Consider the following 20,977-nt stretch of genomic DNA (forward strand, 5'->3'; position numbering starts at 1 on the left):
AGCTTGTTGACTTTACTGACTTGCCTCAACTTCCCATGCCCCAGACCAGAGAGACTTTGCTAAATAAGGCTTTTGTCAAAGTCTTGTGGTCAGGCTTATAGTTACAAGCAAAATGAATACAAAGGGTGTTTCTTGCCTGTACTTGATAATGGGATAAGCAGATACAAAGGTGAAAGCTGTATGATAGTCGTTAGGAGACTGCTGAGAAACCACTCTCCAGGTTGCAAGTACAGCTGTGTTTTAGCCATCACTGTCCTACCAGTCCTTGTATCATTTCTTACAATTAGGTTTTGGGAACGAATCTGGGTGCCAATCCAGAGTGGTTTTGAGGTATTTAACAGTGATTTCCCTGTTTCCCAACCCCACCCCTCTGCCTCCATCTGCTTCATCAGTTCATCAACTAAGGGATGTGCCGACAGTTATACTGTTAATAACTGTCCTTGGCTCTGTATGCTTTGCCAGCCACCCACCTTGTCTTTGGTCTGGGGACAGATGTTCTTCATCCAGTCTGAGCTATTGGCTTTGCTCCGGAGGATTGATATACCCCTGTCAAACATAGAATGCATCTGTTGTAGCAGGGCATATGACTGTTATTTCTGACAAATTACAAGGATAATGCAGAAGGTGTACATGTAACAGAACTGGTTCCAGTTGTCTTGTCTAAAATGCTTTCTGGTCTATAATTGTACAGTTTTTAGAGGAGCATGAGGAACTGTATGTGTCAGGAACAGGTGTGTGTGTTTCCCCTACAAACTTGTTCTGTTCTTCATGTAGTTTTGCTGTACTATTGTAAACCATAAATGCTAATTTTACATGTATTTTGATAATATCATTTGTAGCATTGAACTTGCAGTTTTCAAATAAATGAAATTCCTTTTTCTCTGTGTTGCTGTGGGAGATTTCTGCTCCCTCTTTCCATGAAATCTTCTTATTTCCCTTCTCTTATCTGTCCAGATGTGTGACTGGTTTATGTTCAGCATTTCAACTTCATTACAGACCTTTCTTTGCCACGTGCTGTTGAGGTGACTGATGAGAGGTGACTTTCAACATGTTACTAATTTGTGGCTTTGCATATACTATGTACATTCATATATTTCTTGTTCTTTATTCCAGAGATGGTGATGTTGCTGGAATGGTGGTCAGGCACCAATTGCACGCTCTACACTGACCCAGAGAGTTACTACAAGTATGGGAAGGAGAATGCGATTGTAATCCTTAATCACAACTTTGAAATCGACTTCCTCTGTGGTTGGAACTTTTGTGAAAGATTTGGGGTCTTGGGGGTGAGTTTTGTTTAGCATTTAAAACAAACTTCCTCTTCTTGGATGTAGAAAAAAACCAAAACAAATTCTTTGTGTTTTTGAAAGTTAACAAATCTGTGCTCGAATTTCACTCAGCCACTGTCCAGAATTAGAGAGGTGAACCTAAAGCAATTGAGTGCAAGTATGTGGAACACTGAGACAGGATTGCTTGGGCAGTCACAGAAATTTTAAAAGCATTGCAGTTGAAGCTGATGAAGGAGATGCTTTTTTAGTCTTTGGAGGTCATTCCAGTTGTTTCTCTCTGTGTGCTTGCTATGTAACTATTACGGTTCATTGTGCTGCAGAAGGATGAGCTGTTTTGTGATTCGTTCCCAGTAAGTTGTAGAATTTGTTTGCTTTCTCCAATGTAGTCTTACAAATCCACAGCTAGAGTTTGAATGATGTAGTCTCTATTTCTCAGAATGCAAGAGCTGCCATCTCCAGTAAAAGCAGTAACCAGGTTATAGCTAGTAAGAGCTGGGGGAGGAAGGAATTAGCTGTACTTGAGTACGCGATGACATTAGGCTAGGAGTATGTGTGCATTTATTTTCAGAGTTGTGTTTTTGTTTGCCCTGTCAGCTCATGAGAATGATTCAAGGCCCCCTCCTAAGCCAGCTTGACTTAATTCTGTGGTGGTGATGACATTCTCTGCCTACAAGGGATTTAGATACGAGTTCCTCCCTCCTAAGTAAGCAGACTAATACCTCATTTTGGCGGTGTTCTGCAGCATCCTCTTCTAACTTTGCTGCTGGCCACTGTCAAAAGTCCTGACCTTGGATTGTGTCAGCCTATGACTTTTGATGGCCTTACCTTTGGACTCTTTGAATTTTCTGGACATTGAGGCACCACTCCGGTCACTTTCAAATCATAATAATGATAGTCGGGTTAAAAAAATAAAAAGGGGCCTTAAAACTGGAGGAAAATGAAGCTAAGCATTACAGGCCCTGCATATTGCCAAACTGGCTGTTGGCTCCTGATCTCTGAGGAACAATTCTACCGTCGTGTCTAGGACTTAAGCACAGAGCTGGAGGATAGCATGAGACAGCAGGAGATGTAGGGAAATCTGTTCCTGGCAGGCAGATGTACATGCCCAAAACATTCTCCCTTCTATGCGCTTGTTATACAGTGGTGCTTTAGTATAGTCTATCTAATTTTGCAAGCCTAATGGCTACAGTTCTCTAAATAAAGCTGCACTTTAGAGGGTCAGGTGCTTCTTCAGAAAGCACCATTGTAGAAAATGAAAGGATTATTTCTGTACAAATAGGGCCCTGCAAGGTCAAAAATCTCTTTTTTTACATTGGTGCTGTGTGGTTGAATTGAATCTCATTAGCTTTAATATATTTTTTTAATAGTTTCCAAAGGTAATCAGGATTATGTTTTAATTTTTTTATATTGTTCCCTATGCATAAGAAAGCCACTATGTAGAAGCGTAACTGTTAAACAATTACTGTGCTGCACTGACTGAAAATAATTTTTCTTTTTTTTTTTTTAAGATACTTACAGTTTTTACTCAGTTTGTATTTCTGCTAATTTTAAGATTCTTTTAGAAACTGATATGTGTTGGGTGTTTTGTTTTTTGTTTTTTTTTTATTTCGGTCTTGAGTAATGAACCATGGTTTTACTTCCCAGAAACCGTTCCAGGAAGAAATAGTTCCTGCGTGCTCTCATTTGCGTAGATGTCTTTACACAGCAAAGCAGTTGCCCTGTTGGGGCAGCCAGTTGGGGTTCATCTTAAGCCAGGTTAAAAAAAAAAAAATTGAAAATGACACGCAGTTGGTTTCCTGATTGGATCGTCTGTGTTGGCGTACTGGTACTTGGCTTGGGGCAGCGCGGGAGTGGATGAATGTGTAGGGATGGGGGGTGTAGGTTGGTTTGACTTTGTGCTACCTTACATGAGTTTGCAGGGCGCGAAGCTTCAGGATCTGGTGTGGCAGCACAATTAGGAATGTAAGAACCATTATGCTGAGGGCTGATGTGTAGGAAAAGGAGTTACAAGAAAAAGGCAAGCATCCAGAGAAATTTCTAAGTGGTATCCCAGACTCCAGTGTTTTGTGACTCGGGGACTTTGTGAGCCAATGGGGTTTTATATTTAATGTTGTGTAATTTTGTACTCCATGAAGTTTCTATGCAAACTGTAGACAACTACCAACATCTTACTAAGTTGATCTCATGTCCACTGCTGCTGAAAAGGCAATCTTACACGTGCCACCGTATCTCCTCATATGTTCTGGTGCTTGTCTGCCCTGTTTTGGCATGTTTCAGATACTCCGCTTCTTTCTCTCCTGCCTTGGCTAATGCAGTGAAGAAAGGAGAGATGACTGGGGAGGAGGAAGAGGGAGGTGAAGACAAGTTAGAGCCAAAGGAGTGGGGACTGATTGTGCTTGGCTGCAGCAGGCGGACAGAATGGCTTTGTGACATCCAGCTGTACCCTGAAGCCTTGACAGACAACGGCAGTGCTCTTAACAGTGTCACAAGTGTGTGTCCAAACTCTTAGTGTTTTACAGCTTGAGCTTTTATTAAATGAAGTCATTAAATGCTGTAATTTTTTTGCTTGGTTTTGCTCATTTGAAAACAAAATTAAACTTGCTTAAATCTGTCTTGCTCCTTCTGGCCCCAAAAGAAGATAAGTCTTTCCCTTTTCCTCTTTGTTTTTAATCATGATATGAAAGCTGCACCTCCTGGTCTTAGTTGCAACAATCAATCCGTGCATTGTTCTGCTCCTGCTTTTGTCTCTCTTCTCCTGTACTGGCTTTCTCCTTTCTCCTTATAGCCAAACTGCCATAGTCCCACAGGCTTATAGTGCTCTGTCGATGTGGTTTTGTTTGTATCAGTGTGGTTTTAGGTTTTTTGCTGTTTATGGGGAGTGAAGTGGGAGTGGCATAGTCTCTTGCGTGTTGTTGTCAGGTTTGTGAACCCGAGTCCTCTTCTAATGACTTTGTTCTTGTACTTAGATAGCATGAGGTTCTCTGCTTGCATGAAGGTTTTAAAATGGCTGTGAAAACAAATCTAGAAAAAAGAACCAAAGAAGGTGCTAAGAATTTGAGAAGTGCTCATGTGCGTAGGAGGGGACCAAAAAAAGAGAGACAATTCTAACATTTATTTTACTTCCAAATTTTTTTCTTTAGTATGATACTTTTGGAGCATCCATTGAAAATGCTAGGAGGCACTGGGTTGACAGTGCTGAGTGAGAGCCCGAGATCTGTGTGGTGGAGAAGGAGAAAACCACAAGAAAAAGCAATTCTATGCTTGCTTTTACTTTTGCAAGTTATTGTAGCCACCAAGACTGTCTTGCTAACTGCAGCTGGACTCTATGCAGCTGACGTTACTGATGTGTAATTGTTTGCAGCACCAAACCTTAGAAGATTTTTGGTTGTTGGAAATTGGAAGAAGGAAGCAAACTTCACAAAAGCTAGAGGTTGACAGGGATTTCAGGCAAACCTGTGTTCAGCCCAAACTATTGATCACTTACATCTGTATTCCGCTTTTGGGTTTTTTTTGTGAAGGGATCTTCCTGTTTTGTTTTCAGTCTTTGACACCTGTCAGCCACACATACCCACCTCCTTGTGCTGCCAGACCTCAGCGATGTGGGCAGGAGGGAGGGAATATGGAGGTGCCCGATGACAACTCAGCATTGTGCTGCCGTGGGCAGCGTGGACGTCCCCGAGCACAGTGGGCTCCTGGCTCTGTCTTATGCAGAGGTGGCTGCAGCAAGCTGCGAGGGCTGGAGGAGCTGCACTTGGCCTTCTGCAGAGTTGGGAACAGCACAGCCCCAACAGCAGGGGCTTTGTCCACCCCGGTGTTTCCGAACAAAAGGCAGGGCTGTTACTACAGTCCTGAGCCAGGGTGACTGTGGTGGCTGTGTTGTGAATGCTCTGCTTTTCCACCCCATGCCGCTGCAATGGCGGGGGGATGGCAACTCCTGTGTCTATTTGCACGACAGAGCAGCGCATAGAGACATTGTCTTGGTGACAGGTCCCTGCGCTCTGCTGTGCCCTTCCCTTTTCCTGCTCGTGACATTCCAGTCCTAGGACTTCTTCTTAGTGGTGGACACCCTATCTACTGTATCAGCATTTAAACACATTGTAGCGTTTAGTTTCTTCAAGGTGTGTGCTAAGCATCCCTTTGAAAACCGACCTACTGGACACCAGAACTTGGAATCAGGACATAGGCGTGTTCTGAGGAGGAAGGTGTTATTCAGGACTTACACCAAAACCATATTAGTATGCTCCCTGCCACGATTTGCTGTACTTTTCTGCTTCGTTGCTTCATCTCACCGAACAGTGATAAAAGCTATTTAGTAATTTTTGTAACTCTTTTTCTGACATTAAGACATTGATTGATATCTGCAAAAATTGCCTGTGCTTTAAAGCTAAACCTGCTGGTTTATCTGTTCATCTTCTGGTGTCTTGAGTTTCCAGTTATTAATGCTGGTGGTCTTTCTACCATGGGAAAACATAAACATTCTGAGTGGCCCATTACAGTGGCATCAAAATATGTGCATTGCCAAAAGAGCCCATAGCTGTTTATTCCTTGGCAGTGTAGACAAGGCAGAAAAACAGCATGAAAAACTAGTTTTTAACTATTTTGCTTAAAGTTTCTCATAAAAAATTGCTAAGCACATGTAATAATTTTTAACCCTAGCTATCTGTTCTCTATGCCAGGAAACCCACATTTTATTTAAAAGTTGTTTATGTTGAAGCTTGTTGTTGGAAAAACTGGGCATGGCCTTAAATATAGCTGTGAGAAGAGACTTTTGCTAGGTCATTATATGGACTGGTAGCTGTGTGAACACAGTAGTTCATTTGTGTGTTTTAATAGAAGTTATGTAATTGTTCATGTAGGTAGCCCAAACTACATCATTATTTGCATTTAACACTGCTTCTTAGCATACGCTTGGGAATACATCCTCTAAAATATTGCTGTGTTACCTTTCCAACATGGAAAAGTTTTATTCAATATGACGCACTAGAAATTAGGAGCCTAGCTAAATTTCTGCAACCATGGCTTTGAGGGACTAAAGAAACATATCTTTCCATCTTGATGTCCCAGAGTATAATATGGAGGAGTGCTATATTTCCAAAATAGAGCAAGCGGAATTGTCAAAAGTATGTCAATACTGAGAGCAGCCTGGAGAGCAAATAACTTACCAGGCAAAGTGCTGCTGCTAGTGGTTTGCATCTGCAATGAATTTGTTTTGAAACTGTGGAACAAATTTTTATAGATATCCTTAGTTTGCAGGAGGATTTCATGCTGTTTGTTGCATTCTGTGATCAAGAGGTGTTGAATAACTTCTGTGACACCATAGCTGTGCAAATGCATCTATAGTAGGCTTGTAAAAATATTTTTTTTTAGTATGACGTTAGTGCGATCATTCACAAAAGGAGAACTTCATGGGTATTTCCATCTGAACAAACTTGGCCAAAAGAAATTAACCTGGATTAAAATGCTATTACTGTAGAGAAGTTGTCCCCATCCAGCAGTAATTTCATTAAACATCTGTTGGGATTACAGTTCTGAGACTGAAAATGTTTGACTGCCTTCAAGAAGGCAGCTCACATTGGAATAAATCAGCACTTTAAAGTGAAATTTATTCTGTTGAACAAGCTGAATTTGAAGGTTAAAGGTGACTGTCGTGTATTTACCAAAGCACTTTGACTTTGGCCACTCACTTTTTCTTTACCAACTAGAGCTGCATTTTTCCTCTCTGGTAATTATGCAGGAGCTGTGCATGGGTAGACAACTGAAACAGAATGAATTGTAGCTCTAGTTGTTGTAAGAGACATGGTAGCTTCTGAGGGGAGGTCTGATGTATTCCTCTCACATAAGAGCAGTCTTGCCAGTTTCCTTTCTCTAATTAGTTCTATATCATTAGCCTTCCTTCTACTCCTAGGATAGATTGGGTGCACAAAATAGCACAAGGTGATTTAGTTTCTATTTATATCAACCTAAGGAGTTGTGCACTCATGTGTCTAGAAGAGCGCTTTTAAATTTTAAAAACGCGTCAGCACAGAAAATGAATAAGAACATGCCCTGGGGACGAATTCGAACATCTATTCTGCTTTTGTGGTTCTACCTGCACTACGAGACACCTTAGCTCACAACATTCATTCTTTGTCACTGGGGAAAAAAAAATGGTGGCAACTTCTCTCCTGCTCCTTGGTTGACTCATAAGCTTTTTAAAATATGCAAAACAGCAGAAAATAGCTATAGTGAAATAGTTACCCTAGCTTGCTTTTTGGAGTAGGATTCCTGTGTTTTAAAGTCTGGGAGGGAGGACTGTTGGTTTGTCTTTTCTGACTCTCTGCTCTGGAGACTTTGTACATCCTGTGCAGAGCACACTTATATTTGTTTATGGTAGGTCTTATGATACTTACTGTAACTAAACTTTAGGAACATGGGTTTTTTTTCTTTTTTTGGGGGGTGACACTGTAGCTGTTTACCTCATTGCGCATCATTACCTGGCTTGCACTAGGCTGTGGCTGAGGGCTGCCCGGGTCGTGGCTGGGGCAGGCAGTAGTTCCCCAAAGTTCTAGATCTCCCTGCTCAGCTAGAAACACTTTGCTTCTGTTGGGGTTTCTTGGGGCAAAGCTTTGGCTCAACTGTCTTCCTCAGGCACATACAGGGAAGAGGAATGGAAAAGCAGATTAACTGGTCTGTGTACTTTGAATGGAAGCTATACTGTAGGTGGCCTACAACAAAATAATGCTCTTTAGAGGCTTTTAAATATATATGCTAGAACTATTTATGTTTATTTTGGAAATAAGAATATTGCTTGTATGAAGAGTAACTGAGAAAAGGAAAAACAGTAGTGTGGAAAAAATAACCAGACCAGAGCCTGTTTCTCTGCGGCCAGTCTGGAGAGCTGGAAGAGGAGGCTGGGCTCTGCGCTGCTGCTGCCAGGCAGTAGGGATTAACATCCAACATGTTTAGAAATTGAAATGGCAAAAAGCATGCTGAATCCTATGGCTGCCGAATCCTACGGCTTCTGCTTGGGGGAGAGCTGGATTTGGAGTCCTGACCTGGGCCCATCACTGACGTTCTCAAAAATGATCAAGAGGAAATGCTGTATTACAAAGTGTTAAATCAATTGGCAGAGATTATTCCTGCATTCTCAGAAATGGAATTGTCTCATGTTATTTTCTGCTCTGCTTCTGTGTAACACTTGCTAGTGAAGCAATGTGATGTGCTCTTGCCTTCCAGTCTTATGAGCTTTTAGATAGCTAAATTATTTAAGGTATTTTCCTCCTCAAGGAACGAGTTCAGATGAGAGAAACAAGCTGAGATAAAGAATTAGGTCAAGTTTATTCCCCTAGTAATCAAATGAACAACAGTAACCAAAAAATAAAAGTAAAAAATTTCTGTTCATAGTGATTTCTACTAGTAAATAATTCCTGCTAGTCAAATGCAATGTGCTGGAACTCATCTGCAGAGCACTTTTGTGAGATGGCTTGTAATGATATCACAGACAGAAACTGGACTAGAGTATAATAGTCTATACTCTAGGAAAATGTAACTTTTTCTGGAAATGCTGAAGCAACAATTTTTATATACACGTGTGTGCCATATTATTGCTTAAATAAGACAGTGAAAAGTTAAATAGCTGACCGAGGCAGGCTGACTTGGAAGACAGGAAAGAAGCAAGTGGAAACAGTTCTCCTGCCCAAAGGGTTGTTAGTGTGAGATGATCACATAATTTCTGGAGTAGAATTTGAGATTTGAGACTTGTTGAATGTGTGATAAGCCATAGATTTCTTGTGGAGAGTCTGCACAAATAATTTCAGAGTCTGTCACATGTGTGAGACAGGAATAGTACCATTTCAACTCCAGAAGCATGCTCTGAAGTGAAATTCACTTGGGTAAGTATTATTGCCCTTCCATAAACAAATCTAAACCCTAATGAAATATTTCTATTGCTGTTGTTGTTTCTAGTGTTGTTTAAGGCTTTCTCCATTTGTAAACCATGTGTGTGCATCAGTATACTGTTGTGCAGCAATGGCTCTGTGAATCTGTTTCTCATTCAGAATAGTTTTCTTGTCATGGTGAGGTGCCCCAGCTTCGGGGAGAAGTATAGCTGCAACATATCTTAAAGGAACTTCAGCTGCCACTGCCCAGGGTCTGTTTGAATTAAGAATTTATTTTTATGTGATTTGGGTCTTTTGCGTGGATTCCTTAGTGTTTTAAGTAATTTGTTGTGTGTTTTGGGTTTCAGAGTTCAGGCAGGATAGACACACACATATACACACATATATTTATTTAATTCTGGAAGACTTCTTTCATGCATACATCTGAGATCAGGTTTGACTATTCAGTCATACGAGGAAAAATTCTTTTTCTTTGTTTTGATTTTGTACTGGTTTTAAAACTGGGACTGGTCAATATGAATCAATATGTTAGTGCCTAACTGCACATGTGTCATACCCACAGAGAACTCATAAGCGATGTAACTCTGTTACTTGCTTTGACTCTTGTCTTGCAGAGTTCCAAAGTGCTCGCAAAGAAGGAGCTCTCCTACATGCCTATCATTGGCTGGATGTGGTATTTCCTAGAGATAGTCTTCTGCAAGCGTAAGTGGGAGGAAGATCGGAAAACAGTCATGCAGAAGTTGCTGAATCTCCGGGACTACCCTGAAAACTTTTGGGTGAGTGACAACTAGCAAGTGGAGTGCGAGGTACTGTAGTGCTTGGGAGGGATGAAGGGCATAGACAATGTGATAGCTGCCAGGTTGCTCACAAGAACTTTGATTCATGAGCTTCCTGGCAGTATGAGGAGAGTATTCTCCAAGAATTAAATTCTCTCTTGAATTTCCCATATAATAGTCTGTCTTGTCTGTTTTCTTTGTCTGTAGTATGGAGGCCTACAGGTGATACTGCAAAAATACTTCCACTGTGATCCATTCAGTAAACTCTGTGGTCCTCTAAATACAGGAACTGGAGAGGGTCAGATGCAGGGTTCCTAGGTGGTGTAACAGATGCTTGTGACAATGCTGTATTGAAACACATTAGCTTTATTCTTTACCTCAACTCCCCACTCATTTTAGATTGCAGAGATTGTACTCGTATTGTCTCCTTCCATTTCCCTGCGATTAGGCCATTCCTCTTAAGATGCTAAGTCAGACATGGCCCAGTAGAGTGGAAGTCACAGATAAGGACCTGGTCAGAGAAGTGGCACCTAGGGCCATTGGCTGTGTTTCAGGGAGAGGATTGGTGTCACCTTCAATAACAGGAACGTGTTACTTTTTTCCATCACCATGATTTTTTAGTATTGAGCCTGCCTAGCATTTCGTAGTCTGGAATGAAAAAAATGCCTTTGAATTTTTTTGCTTCTCAGTAATCAGAAAAATCCTAGTTCTCATGAGCTGGTGATGGTGAGAAGGGGAACAGTTAAGGAAATGGTACCTTAAGCAGACTCACAAGGGACTACAAAAACTATTGCCTAAGAAGCAGTTTCATGTTGAAGATGTATGTGCTGTATCTCTTATTTTCTGAAACAAAACTTTTTTTTTTTTAGTTGTCACTGATTTAAATGAGCGCTAAGCAATTGAAACTAAGCTCTGTGCTTGGGTAGTGATTAAATGACTTCCAGGCAGAAGGCTGTCTAGCAAAGGAACAATTCTTGGTTTCTAATTCTGTTCTCTCACAGGGATCTGACTGTGCTCTGTGACTCTTAAAATGTGAATGCATTTCTGTACACCTAGGCAGTTCAGCTCTAATTGGTGAGCACAAACCACAACCATCCTCTATATACTGCTGTAGAGGAATTATTAAGAGGGATTATTATCTCTCTGTAGTAAGAGAGATACAGTTGTTGGTGTGCACCTGGGGTTATTGCAGTGTGGAGTTTTAATTTGCCTTTGTTTGGTGACATAATATCAAAAGGCGCAGCAATAGCACCTCAGAAGGTAGAAAGACAGGGCATGCTAAGTGGGCTAGAAGGATTTTCTCATCAGTTTCTGTATGTTTCATCTAGCTGCTTGATGTTATGCATGTGATACATGAGTAAATGAAGCTGGCTTCTTGGCTAGTTTTCCTCAGTTTCTCTGTCTTTGTTGGCTAAATCTTTGCTGTGGGTTGTGGGGACTTAGCTTGTGTGATTTGGCAATGCTCTCTGATGCGTTAGTTTGCATTCAAGCTTGGCAGAAAGCAGATAAACAAGTGGTAAATCTCCAAAGATCTGTCTGCTCTCCTCTGTCTGCCAGTGGCAAAACTGTGATTGTTCATGTCTGAGCACTTCCATTGTATAGTTCATAAGGAGATGAGGCTTTCAGTTGTCCTGCATTTACTGCCCTACATCTGTTGCCAGCTCAGTCATTGGCATCAAAGTTACTGTCTGCAGTTGTCAGTGGTCCTCATGCCATAGTGAAAGCAAGTGGGCTGGAGTGAGAGGAAGGAAGCTGGGCACTGAAACATTTCTTAGAAATGTGTTTGGGTTAGACACTTCCCAAGTTTTAGATACCAATACACTCGAGCACCTAATCATCAGTGAGAGGTTTGCAGCAGGAGGTATGTTTTGAGTGTTTTCTAACATCTGATTAGAGATGGAGTGATTCATTTAAAGAAATCAAGTCATTCAGACAGCGAGTAGCAAAGCAGATGTTAAAGCCCAAAGGCTAGAGTTCAAACCAAGAGGGTGGCAAGTTGGATGGGTGGGAGCAGTTGGGAGAGTTTGGTTTTGGTTTGTGGGTTTTTTTACCTAAATGCCTAAATTACCTAAATGCGTATGTGGCTACACCTGTCCCTGCTGGCAGTGTTCATCTGGGCTGTGTGAGCAAGAATTAGAGGTGCCCTCTCATCAGACAGATATAGAAAACCTGAGCTGCTTTCTAACTGTAGTTCTCTCTTGGTTTTAGTTCCTGATTCATTGCGAGGGCACAAGGTTCACAGAACAGAAGCACCAGATTAGCATGCAGGTAGCTGAAGCCAAAGGCCTGCCCAAGCTGAAGTATCACCTACTGCCACGAACGAAAGGATTTGCTGTCACTGTGCAGTGTTTGAGAAATGTAGGTAAGGAAAGTCACAAGGAACAGTGCTAAATGGTTATTTCATGTAACTGCTGTCACTTTGCCATGCTCTTCTTTTCCCTGTAGCATATGTCCTAGCAGAAAAGCCCTGGGATCCTTTCTGACCTTTCTTCTACTAGCCTGCAAAAATTAAAGATCAGGTTTTACTAACAAAGTCCTGGGGCAGCTTGTTTTGGTTTTGGTTTGGTTTTGTTTCCTGTTACTGTGAGTCTGTATTGCGGAATCTCAAGTTGCATGTTTCATACCTATTGCCAAAGGATAATATTTCTTGGTATTTACTAAGCAATTCTATGCCAAATGAAGCAAATACATTCATAGAGAATCTGAGGCAGTGTGTCTTAAATATTTTCTTGCAGTAAATATCTGCCTCAAATAACACCATTTTAAAATAAAAAAATATTCTGCTTTAAATTCCTGTGTAGATGTACTCTTTAGAGTTTCTAAGTAACCTTTGTGGAGCTGTGGAATGGGAGTGAAAATGCATGATTGAAAATACATGTAGGAGAAATTTATAAATAAATTGTTTCTACATTACAGAACATGAGTAAGTTTTTCTTTGTTAATGTTGTTCTGAACTCCCTACCCCCCAGATATTTCTGGTTACTTGAATTTGCCAACTTTTAAAGTGCCATCAGTAAGAATATGGCACGCGTGCCATTGAAGTGATTTTCTTTGACTAATACAATCCATCAAAGTCTTCTGCTGTGTACTTCATGGGCAAAGGAAAGACAGTGCTAAATAGCCGTAGTGCTACAGTGTCTTTCGGGTTTGGTAGATTTGTGTGTCATTGGAAGGCTGATATATATGTAGGAAAGACAGAGTGGTTTGTGGTTTAGAAGAAAACGTTCTAGCTTGACTGAAGTTAATGTCAAAACTTCTTTTGTCTTTGAAGATATGTTTTCATGTGGCATATCTAGGATAGCTGCTGTAAAAAAAGCTTTGCAGTCAGCTGTCTTGCTGTCTGTCATGTTTCTTCTACATATCCTCTTGCAAGTCAGGTAGATGATACCGCTGTTGTAGCTTGTCAGGCACGCACGACTTCCCACTCCCAAAATGGACAGAATAGCTTGGATCTTTACTGATATGTGAAGAAGGGGTAAGTTATGTGCAGCGTCCAGCAACTCCCTTAAGGGCACAGTTTAACCTTCCTTCTTGAATAAGGGCGACTGTTTTGCTGAGGGCACGGAGAGGTAGACTTGAGGCGTTGAAGAAGAGCTGAGTCAAAACACTGTGACCTTCAGTGCCCTGAGCTGGGAATCAGGGACGAGTTATTTTGGTGTTGATTTTGTTCTCTTTCACTAAGTCTGTGTAAAGCAAGCAACAGATGATATGATTGTGGACAAGTAGCTGATTTGTGGGCAAATATTTCAAAAGGAAACAATTTTAGGGAACCCCAGTGACGTTTATAAAAAATTTTGGGCATTCATGCAATACGCTACAGTAACACTTTTTAGGATCCTAAATATTTGAAATACTTTCAAAAATGACGACTAAGATTTCTAGAGTACTTACTTAGGGAAGTGTTATGTTACTACCTCAATCCAGAAGCTGTGACTTGCTGGATTGAACAGGGTAAGGCTAACAAGTTAATATTTCCCTGTGAGGGTTCAAGGAGGAGCACAGAAAGTCATAACTTCTCATAGATAGTTTTTGTTGAAACTGTATAGCTTAAAAACCCAACCAGCAAACCTCTGAGGGAAAGAGCTGATGACTCCAAGATCGGTGTTGCAGATTCTTCTGGCTATGTTGCTTTATTTGCCTTGTCGCTTTTTGCAGTGAGAGGGAGATAAGAAGAGTTACTGTCTGGATTACTAGATGTTTCTGTCCGATAGAGACAAGGGGTACATGTGAAGAGCATTTGAAAGGCCTTTGTAAACAAGTTCTTATTTTTAGAGCTCCTTGTAACATTAATATGTACAGGTAACAAGGAAGTCTATAAATGTTTTTTGAATAGAGAACATGATGGAAGTCTGTTTTGACAGTCCATAATTCAGAAATGTAAGTTCTATCTAGAAATTATTCCTTTCGTGCATGAATACTGATAGGATCTGACCTCTTATCTCTGTTAACCTGCACTGACATTTGGTACCTGTGTTATAAGCAGTAACATGTTGTAGGTGTCAGTATATGCAGAGGCTATCTGCTGTAGTAATTTGGGCATTTTTTTTTTATTTTGAATATTTAAATTGGTAAATAGTACTATTTGACTTATTTGCTGTAAATCCCCTGAGTCTCGTTATTATGCTCTGCCCTATAACGTGGCCCAGCAAGTGACTGTATCCCTGTATGACAGCCTCAAATTACTTGTTCCAAACAGCGTCAGTGTGACTGCTGAATTGCTGCTCTGTGTGCAGAAGAAGCAATGGCAGCATGCAGATGTTCATAACTTTACAGGTGACTGAACTGATGATCTACAAGAATGAGTCTTGCAGGCTGACCTGTGTCTCCTGTGGCACAATTCACATCCATGTCAGTGGCCAAGTCTGTAGTGGGGTATCCCTGCATGTCTCTGAAAGTGAGAGACTGGTGCTGAGCTGCCTGAGCCCATTTTGGGGCCTTCCACTTAGGCTAATACACTTTCTTCTCTTCCCTGAGGGGTGGGGGGCCTGGCTGGAGTGCCTTGTTAAGGGAGATAGCTGCAGCATGAGGTCGCAGTGAAGGCAAGCCAAATGTTTGGACCCACTCCCAAGCTGGGTGTGACAGAGGTCAGCGTTTCCCTTTGCTCTATTCTTTGTTCCTCGTTTCTGACAAGGGTGTGATTCAACCCGTCTGAGGCTGTAGTACTATAGGATGGATGGATGCTGGTTTCTGCAGCTGTAGAGGTAATTCACCCGCAATAGCAGTCATTGCACCTTGGTCTTTTTTGAAACTTTGTATCAACTCTTAATGCTACCTGGTGCAGTAGTTCTGCATCTGTTGGACACAGGCTTTGGTGACATCAGTCTGGCAAGTCCATCTGTTTTGAAAAACTGAGCTTAAGAAGGAGTTTATTTAATGTGCATACATGGGAAACTGCCCCCGTACCAGTGGATGTCATATCTGTCAGCATAAGCAGATATATTTGCATAAAAATATCTTTCACACAAAATAACAAGTAAAGAACCTTTTCTCCTAACTCACTTCTTCACAAGTGATAGTGGAATTCTTTTCAGTGGCTTACTTTCACAAATTCAGATCTCTGCACACATTTTGATTCTTAAAGGAGTGCTTTTAATATTTTTCGAACTTGTTCTGATGTTTTTATTGGTGGCCATCTCTACCACTTTGGTAGTACGGATGCAGTCCCCGGGAGCTTCATTTCTAGAAGCTCTTTGCTGTCTTAATAAATTACTGTTAGGTTTTAGAGTTTGCTACCTGTACTGTTCATGGAAGCAAATGAAAATACAGATCTGTTTCTAAAACACTCATCCATTACTTACAATAAAAATAAATGTCATAAATATTGACAAAGATATATTCAACTGTTACTTTTATGGCCTGGCTGTATATCAGGCAGTTCCTTTCAGCTGTTTCTATTTAGCTGAGACTTGTATTTAAAAATGTGCCTCATGATGGATTGTAGATAACTCCAAGTTGTCAATCTTTTCCTCCAGTTGCATGCTGGGAACTACTGTCATAGGGGGAATGCATGAGAATAAATTCCAGGATGATGTTCTCATGGAGTTCAGTGTGACAGTGCTTGGAGGTTTTGCAATGACTTTTTTTTTCCCCACGAGCTGCACTTTAGTTCTGGATTTTTTTCAATGTTTCGTGAGGCTTCCGGTCATCCTCCTGAGCAAGCTACCAAGTTTGAGAGGATGAGTCTTATTTTGACCAGGATGACCACAGCAATGAAATGTTAAATCGAAAGATTGTGTCAAGGTGGCTGTCATACCAGTAGTATAGTGAATTTCACTGTCTCTTCCCCTGCGTTTCCCAGTCTTCACTTCTGGTAATTGTATGCTAGTATGAAGCTATATGTAGGCATACTCGTTGCTTGTAGGTTGCTTTGTCGGATAATAGTTCTGGCATAATCCACCATGTCCACAAAATAATGCATGAAATTCAAGAGTGACAGGTGAAGTAAGAAAAATCCTCTCTATATATGTAATCCAAAGATTTCTTAGGTCAAAATTAAATTAAATTCTTAAGTACATCACTCTCTGTCAGAATGCTGTACAAGGAACCAACAGTGAAAGATATAACAAAAAGCTGGGCAGAGATTAGAAAACAAAACAACCTACCTAGCCTTTTTTTTTGTCAGAAAATAGTAATTCAGTTGGAAAAAATTTGTTTTCAGTTATGATCTGTTCTGAGCCTTTGAAAAGGTTTCCAAATATGGATTTGTGTTTTGTTCTTTAATGAAAAAGATGTTTTAAGATAACTTCTGTGAGAAAGTGTTTTATTTCATAATTGAAGCAAAACTTATCAAATGCTGCCTAAACTAGTCTGAGAGTGAGATAGTTGCAATGTTTTCAAGATGCTGAGGAGTTATTTTTTTACTTGGTTTAGAACATGAAATTTCTGGACTCTTCAGCTTTTGGATGAGAAAGTCATGGGATGTTCATTTCTAATTATGTAATTATAAAATACACATTTAATGAAAAACAATTTCAGTCTGTCACGCAGCATGCTAGTGCTGCTTTGGCTGTGGAATTTTTCTGGCAAATTTTAATTCCATGCAGTCTCTTTCTTTGACAGTTCTACTGTTGTTCTTTTCCTGCACTTTCGAAATGGAAATGCTGAAATGTTCAATTATTTTATATATGGGCATAACAGAGGTCTGTTTACTCCTGCATATGGTCAGTATCTTGAATTTGGCACTGCTTCATACTAAAAGATTTCAGTGTGATATTAAAAAGGACTGAACTGAATATCAAAGTACAGACCAGTTACAAACTGGAATGGAATATTTTTTCCCTGGAGTGAAGGAAAACTCTGTACATGGCCATTAGCACATGAAGATGTTCCTGACTAACTCTGCAGAAGTTTTTTTCAGAACATGAGAAGCATCTTTCAATGTGTCTGAACAAGCACCCAATTCATATCAAAAATCAAATGTAGGTGTCTTCTAAAAGATGAAAGAACAAGTGCTGTGTACATCATACTTTCCTTTATTGTGTCCCTGTTGTCGTTAGAATAATCTCATGCTATTAAAGAATAAACTAAGAAGCTTACCCTGTATAAACTGAATTGAGCTCTTGTCTTCCTTCAATTACATTGGATTAGTAAATTAGAGTGGATTAGTAAAATCCTTCTACACTAAGAAGCTTAAAAATGGAGGTAGATAATTTACTCAAAAAAATAAATTCCTACTTGTATTGTACAGGAAAAGTGGTATGCTTGAAATAGATTTTGATTTACATGTTGTAGTTTTGAGTTTGCGCTAAAACCCCAGCTGCAGTAGGAAGAGAATAGAGTTGTTAACGAGGGATACAGTCTGTATGCAGTGACAGGGTTTTGGCCTCTCTTTTCAGGATTTCCTTACAGTGCTGAAGCCAGCCTGTTCTGTTCTGTGCTATGAATTCTGTTTTGCAATAACAAATGTTGTGGTGAGTTTCTGGGGCTGGATGTTGTGACCAAGCCATATTTACCTTTCATAGCTAGAGGGGCTTCAAAAATAAAAGCAAATCTGTTCTGTGTGATAAAAGGCTTTTTAAGGAGGCTCAAAAGCTTTTGCAACAAAGGTTCATCATAGTGTTCATTACTGAAAAACTCTAGAGCAGAAAACCTAGAATATAGCAAGCTGCATGTGAAGTGCATGTTAATCACTTTTGTGACATACGAAAAAGGTTTTGTTGCTGGCATTTGTCTTACATTCGTACCATGATGCACAATTGGTTTCAGTGGCAGGAAGACTAATTCCTCTTGGTAATTTTTGTGACACCAGGAAAATAGTGTCTCCAAGGATGTGTTCAAAGAAACTTTTTTGAAACATTTTATGTAGCTTAAAACGGAACACTTTCTGTAGAAACTGCTTGTTAATGCTGTCTTAGTTTAACTACAAACGACCTTTGCAAATACTTCTACTGTTACCACGCAGTCCTGACCTGCAGAAACAGCGTTTTCTCGAGGCTGAAGGTTTGGCTGCAGTTTTGTTCTGTGGAACTTGGTTATTATATGCCTCACAGCTGCACGTCTTCATAGCAGCCGCCCAGCTCACACAGGACTTGGTCTGCTATTCTGAGTCTCCCCTTGCCCTACAGCAGGTGCCTCAGTTATCAAATAATGGACATGAAGGGGAGGTTGTTTTGAAGCCCAGCAATTCATAGTTGCATTAAGCCTGCTTGCTCTAGGATGTGTCTCACACGCACTTTACCCGTTCTTAGTCAAACCGTATATATTGTTCAGTGTTTATAAAGTGTGTGTCTGCGTGGTTATTCACCCAGATTTGGGGGGGGAGGGAAATGTGTCATTCAGAGTGAGCTGAGAAAGCTAATAGTTTCTTAACCAACCATTTGACTCCTAGGATAGTGTATTAACTGTCAGAAACTGTGACTTTGTTCCCTATGCCCAACATTCTGCACCTGATAGGGAAGGAGACAAGGGTGGAGAGCAAACCTTTCTGTCCTACTGGTGCAGTTCCTGGAAGGGTCACTGGTTATTTGGCTTCTTAAAACATGCATGGTGAATATTTCATTGTCATCTTTACCTTGGTGACAGCTCAAACTGTGGTGCTATTGCTGATGACTTTCATATTTAAATATGCTCCTTGTCTAAGAGAGAATGACTTATTTCCATTCTATTATTACAATAGTCGCGTAACCTGTTTCTCTTCTTGTAGTTTCTGCAGTCTATGATTCTACCCTCAATTTTAGAAATAATGAGAATCCAACATTGCTGGGAGTTCTAAATGGAAAGAAATATCATGCAGATTTATATGTAAGGCAAGTAATCTATATTTTAATTCTTTTTGGCACACAGAAGTGTGTACTTGCAGTCACAATTGCACAAGTAAGGAAATATTTTCAAGTAGGTAGCAAATCTCCACCAGCCTGTCTTCACAGAACTGCAGATAAAAACTCATATGGGATGGGAAGGGTTTCTTGCAAAGTTCTGTGACTATAAATATGTGGGGACCCTATGAAGCTCTACAGGATTTCTTGTTTGTTGTTCTTTTATTCATTTGTGTTTTTGTCAGCTCAGCAGGAACAGTTTTCTTGGCCAGAATACCAAACATCTACTAAGTGTTCAGATGGGGTGGCTTTATGCCTGTCTCTGGTGCAATGGTTCCCACCCAGGTGGAGGCTAGGCTCAGACTGTACACATCTCTGTTTGGTGTAGTAGTTGATGTATTTGACTGCCGCTCCCTCCCTACCAAGAAGGGGCTTGTTTAATGAAAAAACCAATTACCTAGATTCTGTATCATTAATGTTTCTGTAAGTGGTGAATACCCCAACGGCTTCCTGTAGTCTTAATGAGAATGGGCCAATTCTAAGGCCCTTATTCCCAGGCCAGGTTCTACCAGCAGCGCCCATACTGCAGGCACTAGCGGTATGTGATGGGTTAGCGTTGACACATAGGAGCCTAGAAATTAATTCCGTGAGTGATCAGGAGTTCATCATAACCCCATTATAGCTATAATTGGCTGCTCCAACTGGTTTATCTTAAGTACCGACATGGAGTCAAGCAACCTTTTCTTCTTACCTCCACTTTTCTGCCTGTTTTAAAAAATACTTTCTTCAGAACTGTTTTTGCCCAAGGGTAAGAAGAAACTTTCTCTTGATTCCTCATGGGTGCAACGTGAATTTGCATTCCTGCTTGGCTCTCATGGGTAGCTCAACCTGGTGGCCTTGTGTTTGGTGTAGGTGGCCTGGCTGGCTAGTGTTCGTGGAGGAGCAGCTGCCCCTAACTATGTGGGCCATTCCTCCAACAGCGTTGAGAGATGCATCTTGCCATGTCTCCCATTACACCCTTCCAGCCTGCTGCAAGTCAATCTGGCAGAGCATGGAAATTGGTTTTCATGACTCGGGCGAGCTATTTACCCTTCTGTGCTTTTGAGCTTCCTGAAAAGTTCTTGTAGCCAGTGTAAAACACATGGCAAAATTTGTTTTGGCCGTGAATTGAGGACCTTCACAGATGTTCTTCAAAATCCTCCATATCTGCTTAATGAAATGCTGTAGGTGTTGCACTCAGTAGAATTTTGTAAAATTTGGTTGGCCTTATTTGTCTCTGCTTAGATTGTGTTGACTTGTAATGTTTGTCATCTTCTGACTTTCTTAAATACAGAAACAAAAGAGTGTTGCAGCTCTGAATTTATTAACTGCAAACAGGAGTGTCCTGACTGTGAAAAGTGCTCTGTCCTATGCTGAAGGATGTTAATTTGATGTTGCTCTCAATGGATATTAATTAAAATATATGCTAGAGTGAAAAATCTAAAATCATTAAATACTGTTATTAGCATACCTAAATGAAAATGACAAGGGGATTTTTTTCTGTCAGGATTATTGACACAAAGTCGTGTAACTTAATGAAAGCTTTGTTTTGTCAAGAAAGGGATTTTCAGTGATAGGAGCCATTTTGCTGGAAATTATCCAACCAAGCTGTACGTAGCAAAAATTACAGGAATTGGAAATGTTACCTGAGAAACTGGAGTGCTTTAGATATAAGGAGAATAGTTTGTTTTTTCTCTCTAACGGCTACCTGATTAAATAAATACAGCCTTGTGCTCCATAGATGG

The 20,977-nt window shown here is 40.5% G+C and overlaps 1 protein-coding gene across 6 annotated transcripts in view; it reads left to right on the forward strand.

Annotated features, from left to right (window-relative positions):
• The window catches only part of AGPAT4 (1-acylglycerol-3-phosphate O-acyltransferase 4), an 84,477-nt gene that overhangs the window by 47,246 nt on the left and 16,254 nt on the right, over positions 1-20,977 (forward strand). For all 6 annotated transcript variants that reach the window (XR_012763147.1, XM_075413702.1, XM_075413701.1 and 3 more), the window contains 4 exons: positions 1,114-1,283; positions 9,778-9,939; positions 12,148-12,301; positions 19,082-19,184. Coding sequence is in view for 5 of the 6 variants with exons in the window: in XM_075413702.1 (XP_075269817.1) it covers positions 1,114-1,283; positions 9,778-9,939; positions 12,148-12,301; positions 19,082-19,184 (589 nt within the window). In the remaining variant the exon portion in view is untranslated. The remainder of the gene's footprint in view (positions 1-1,113; positions 1,284-9,777; positions 9,940-12,147; positions 12,302-19,081; positions 19,185-20,977) is intronic.

This window comes from Opisthocomus hoazin, chromosome 2 (assembly GCF_030867145.1).
Source record: "Opisthocomus hoazin isolate bOpiHoa1 chromosome 2, bOpiHoa1.hap1, whole genome shotgun sequence".
Classification (NCBI taxonomy): domain Eukaryota; kingdom Metazoa; phylum Chordata; class Aves; order Opisthocomiformes; family Opisthocomidae; genus Opisthocomus; species Opisthocomus hoazin.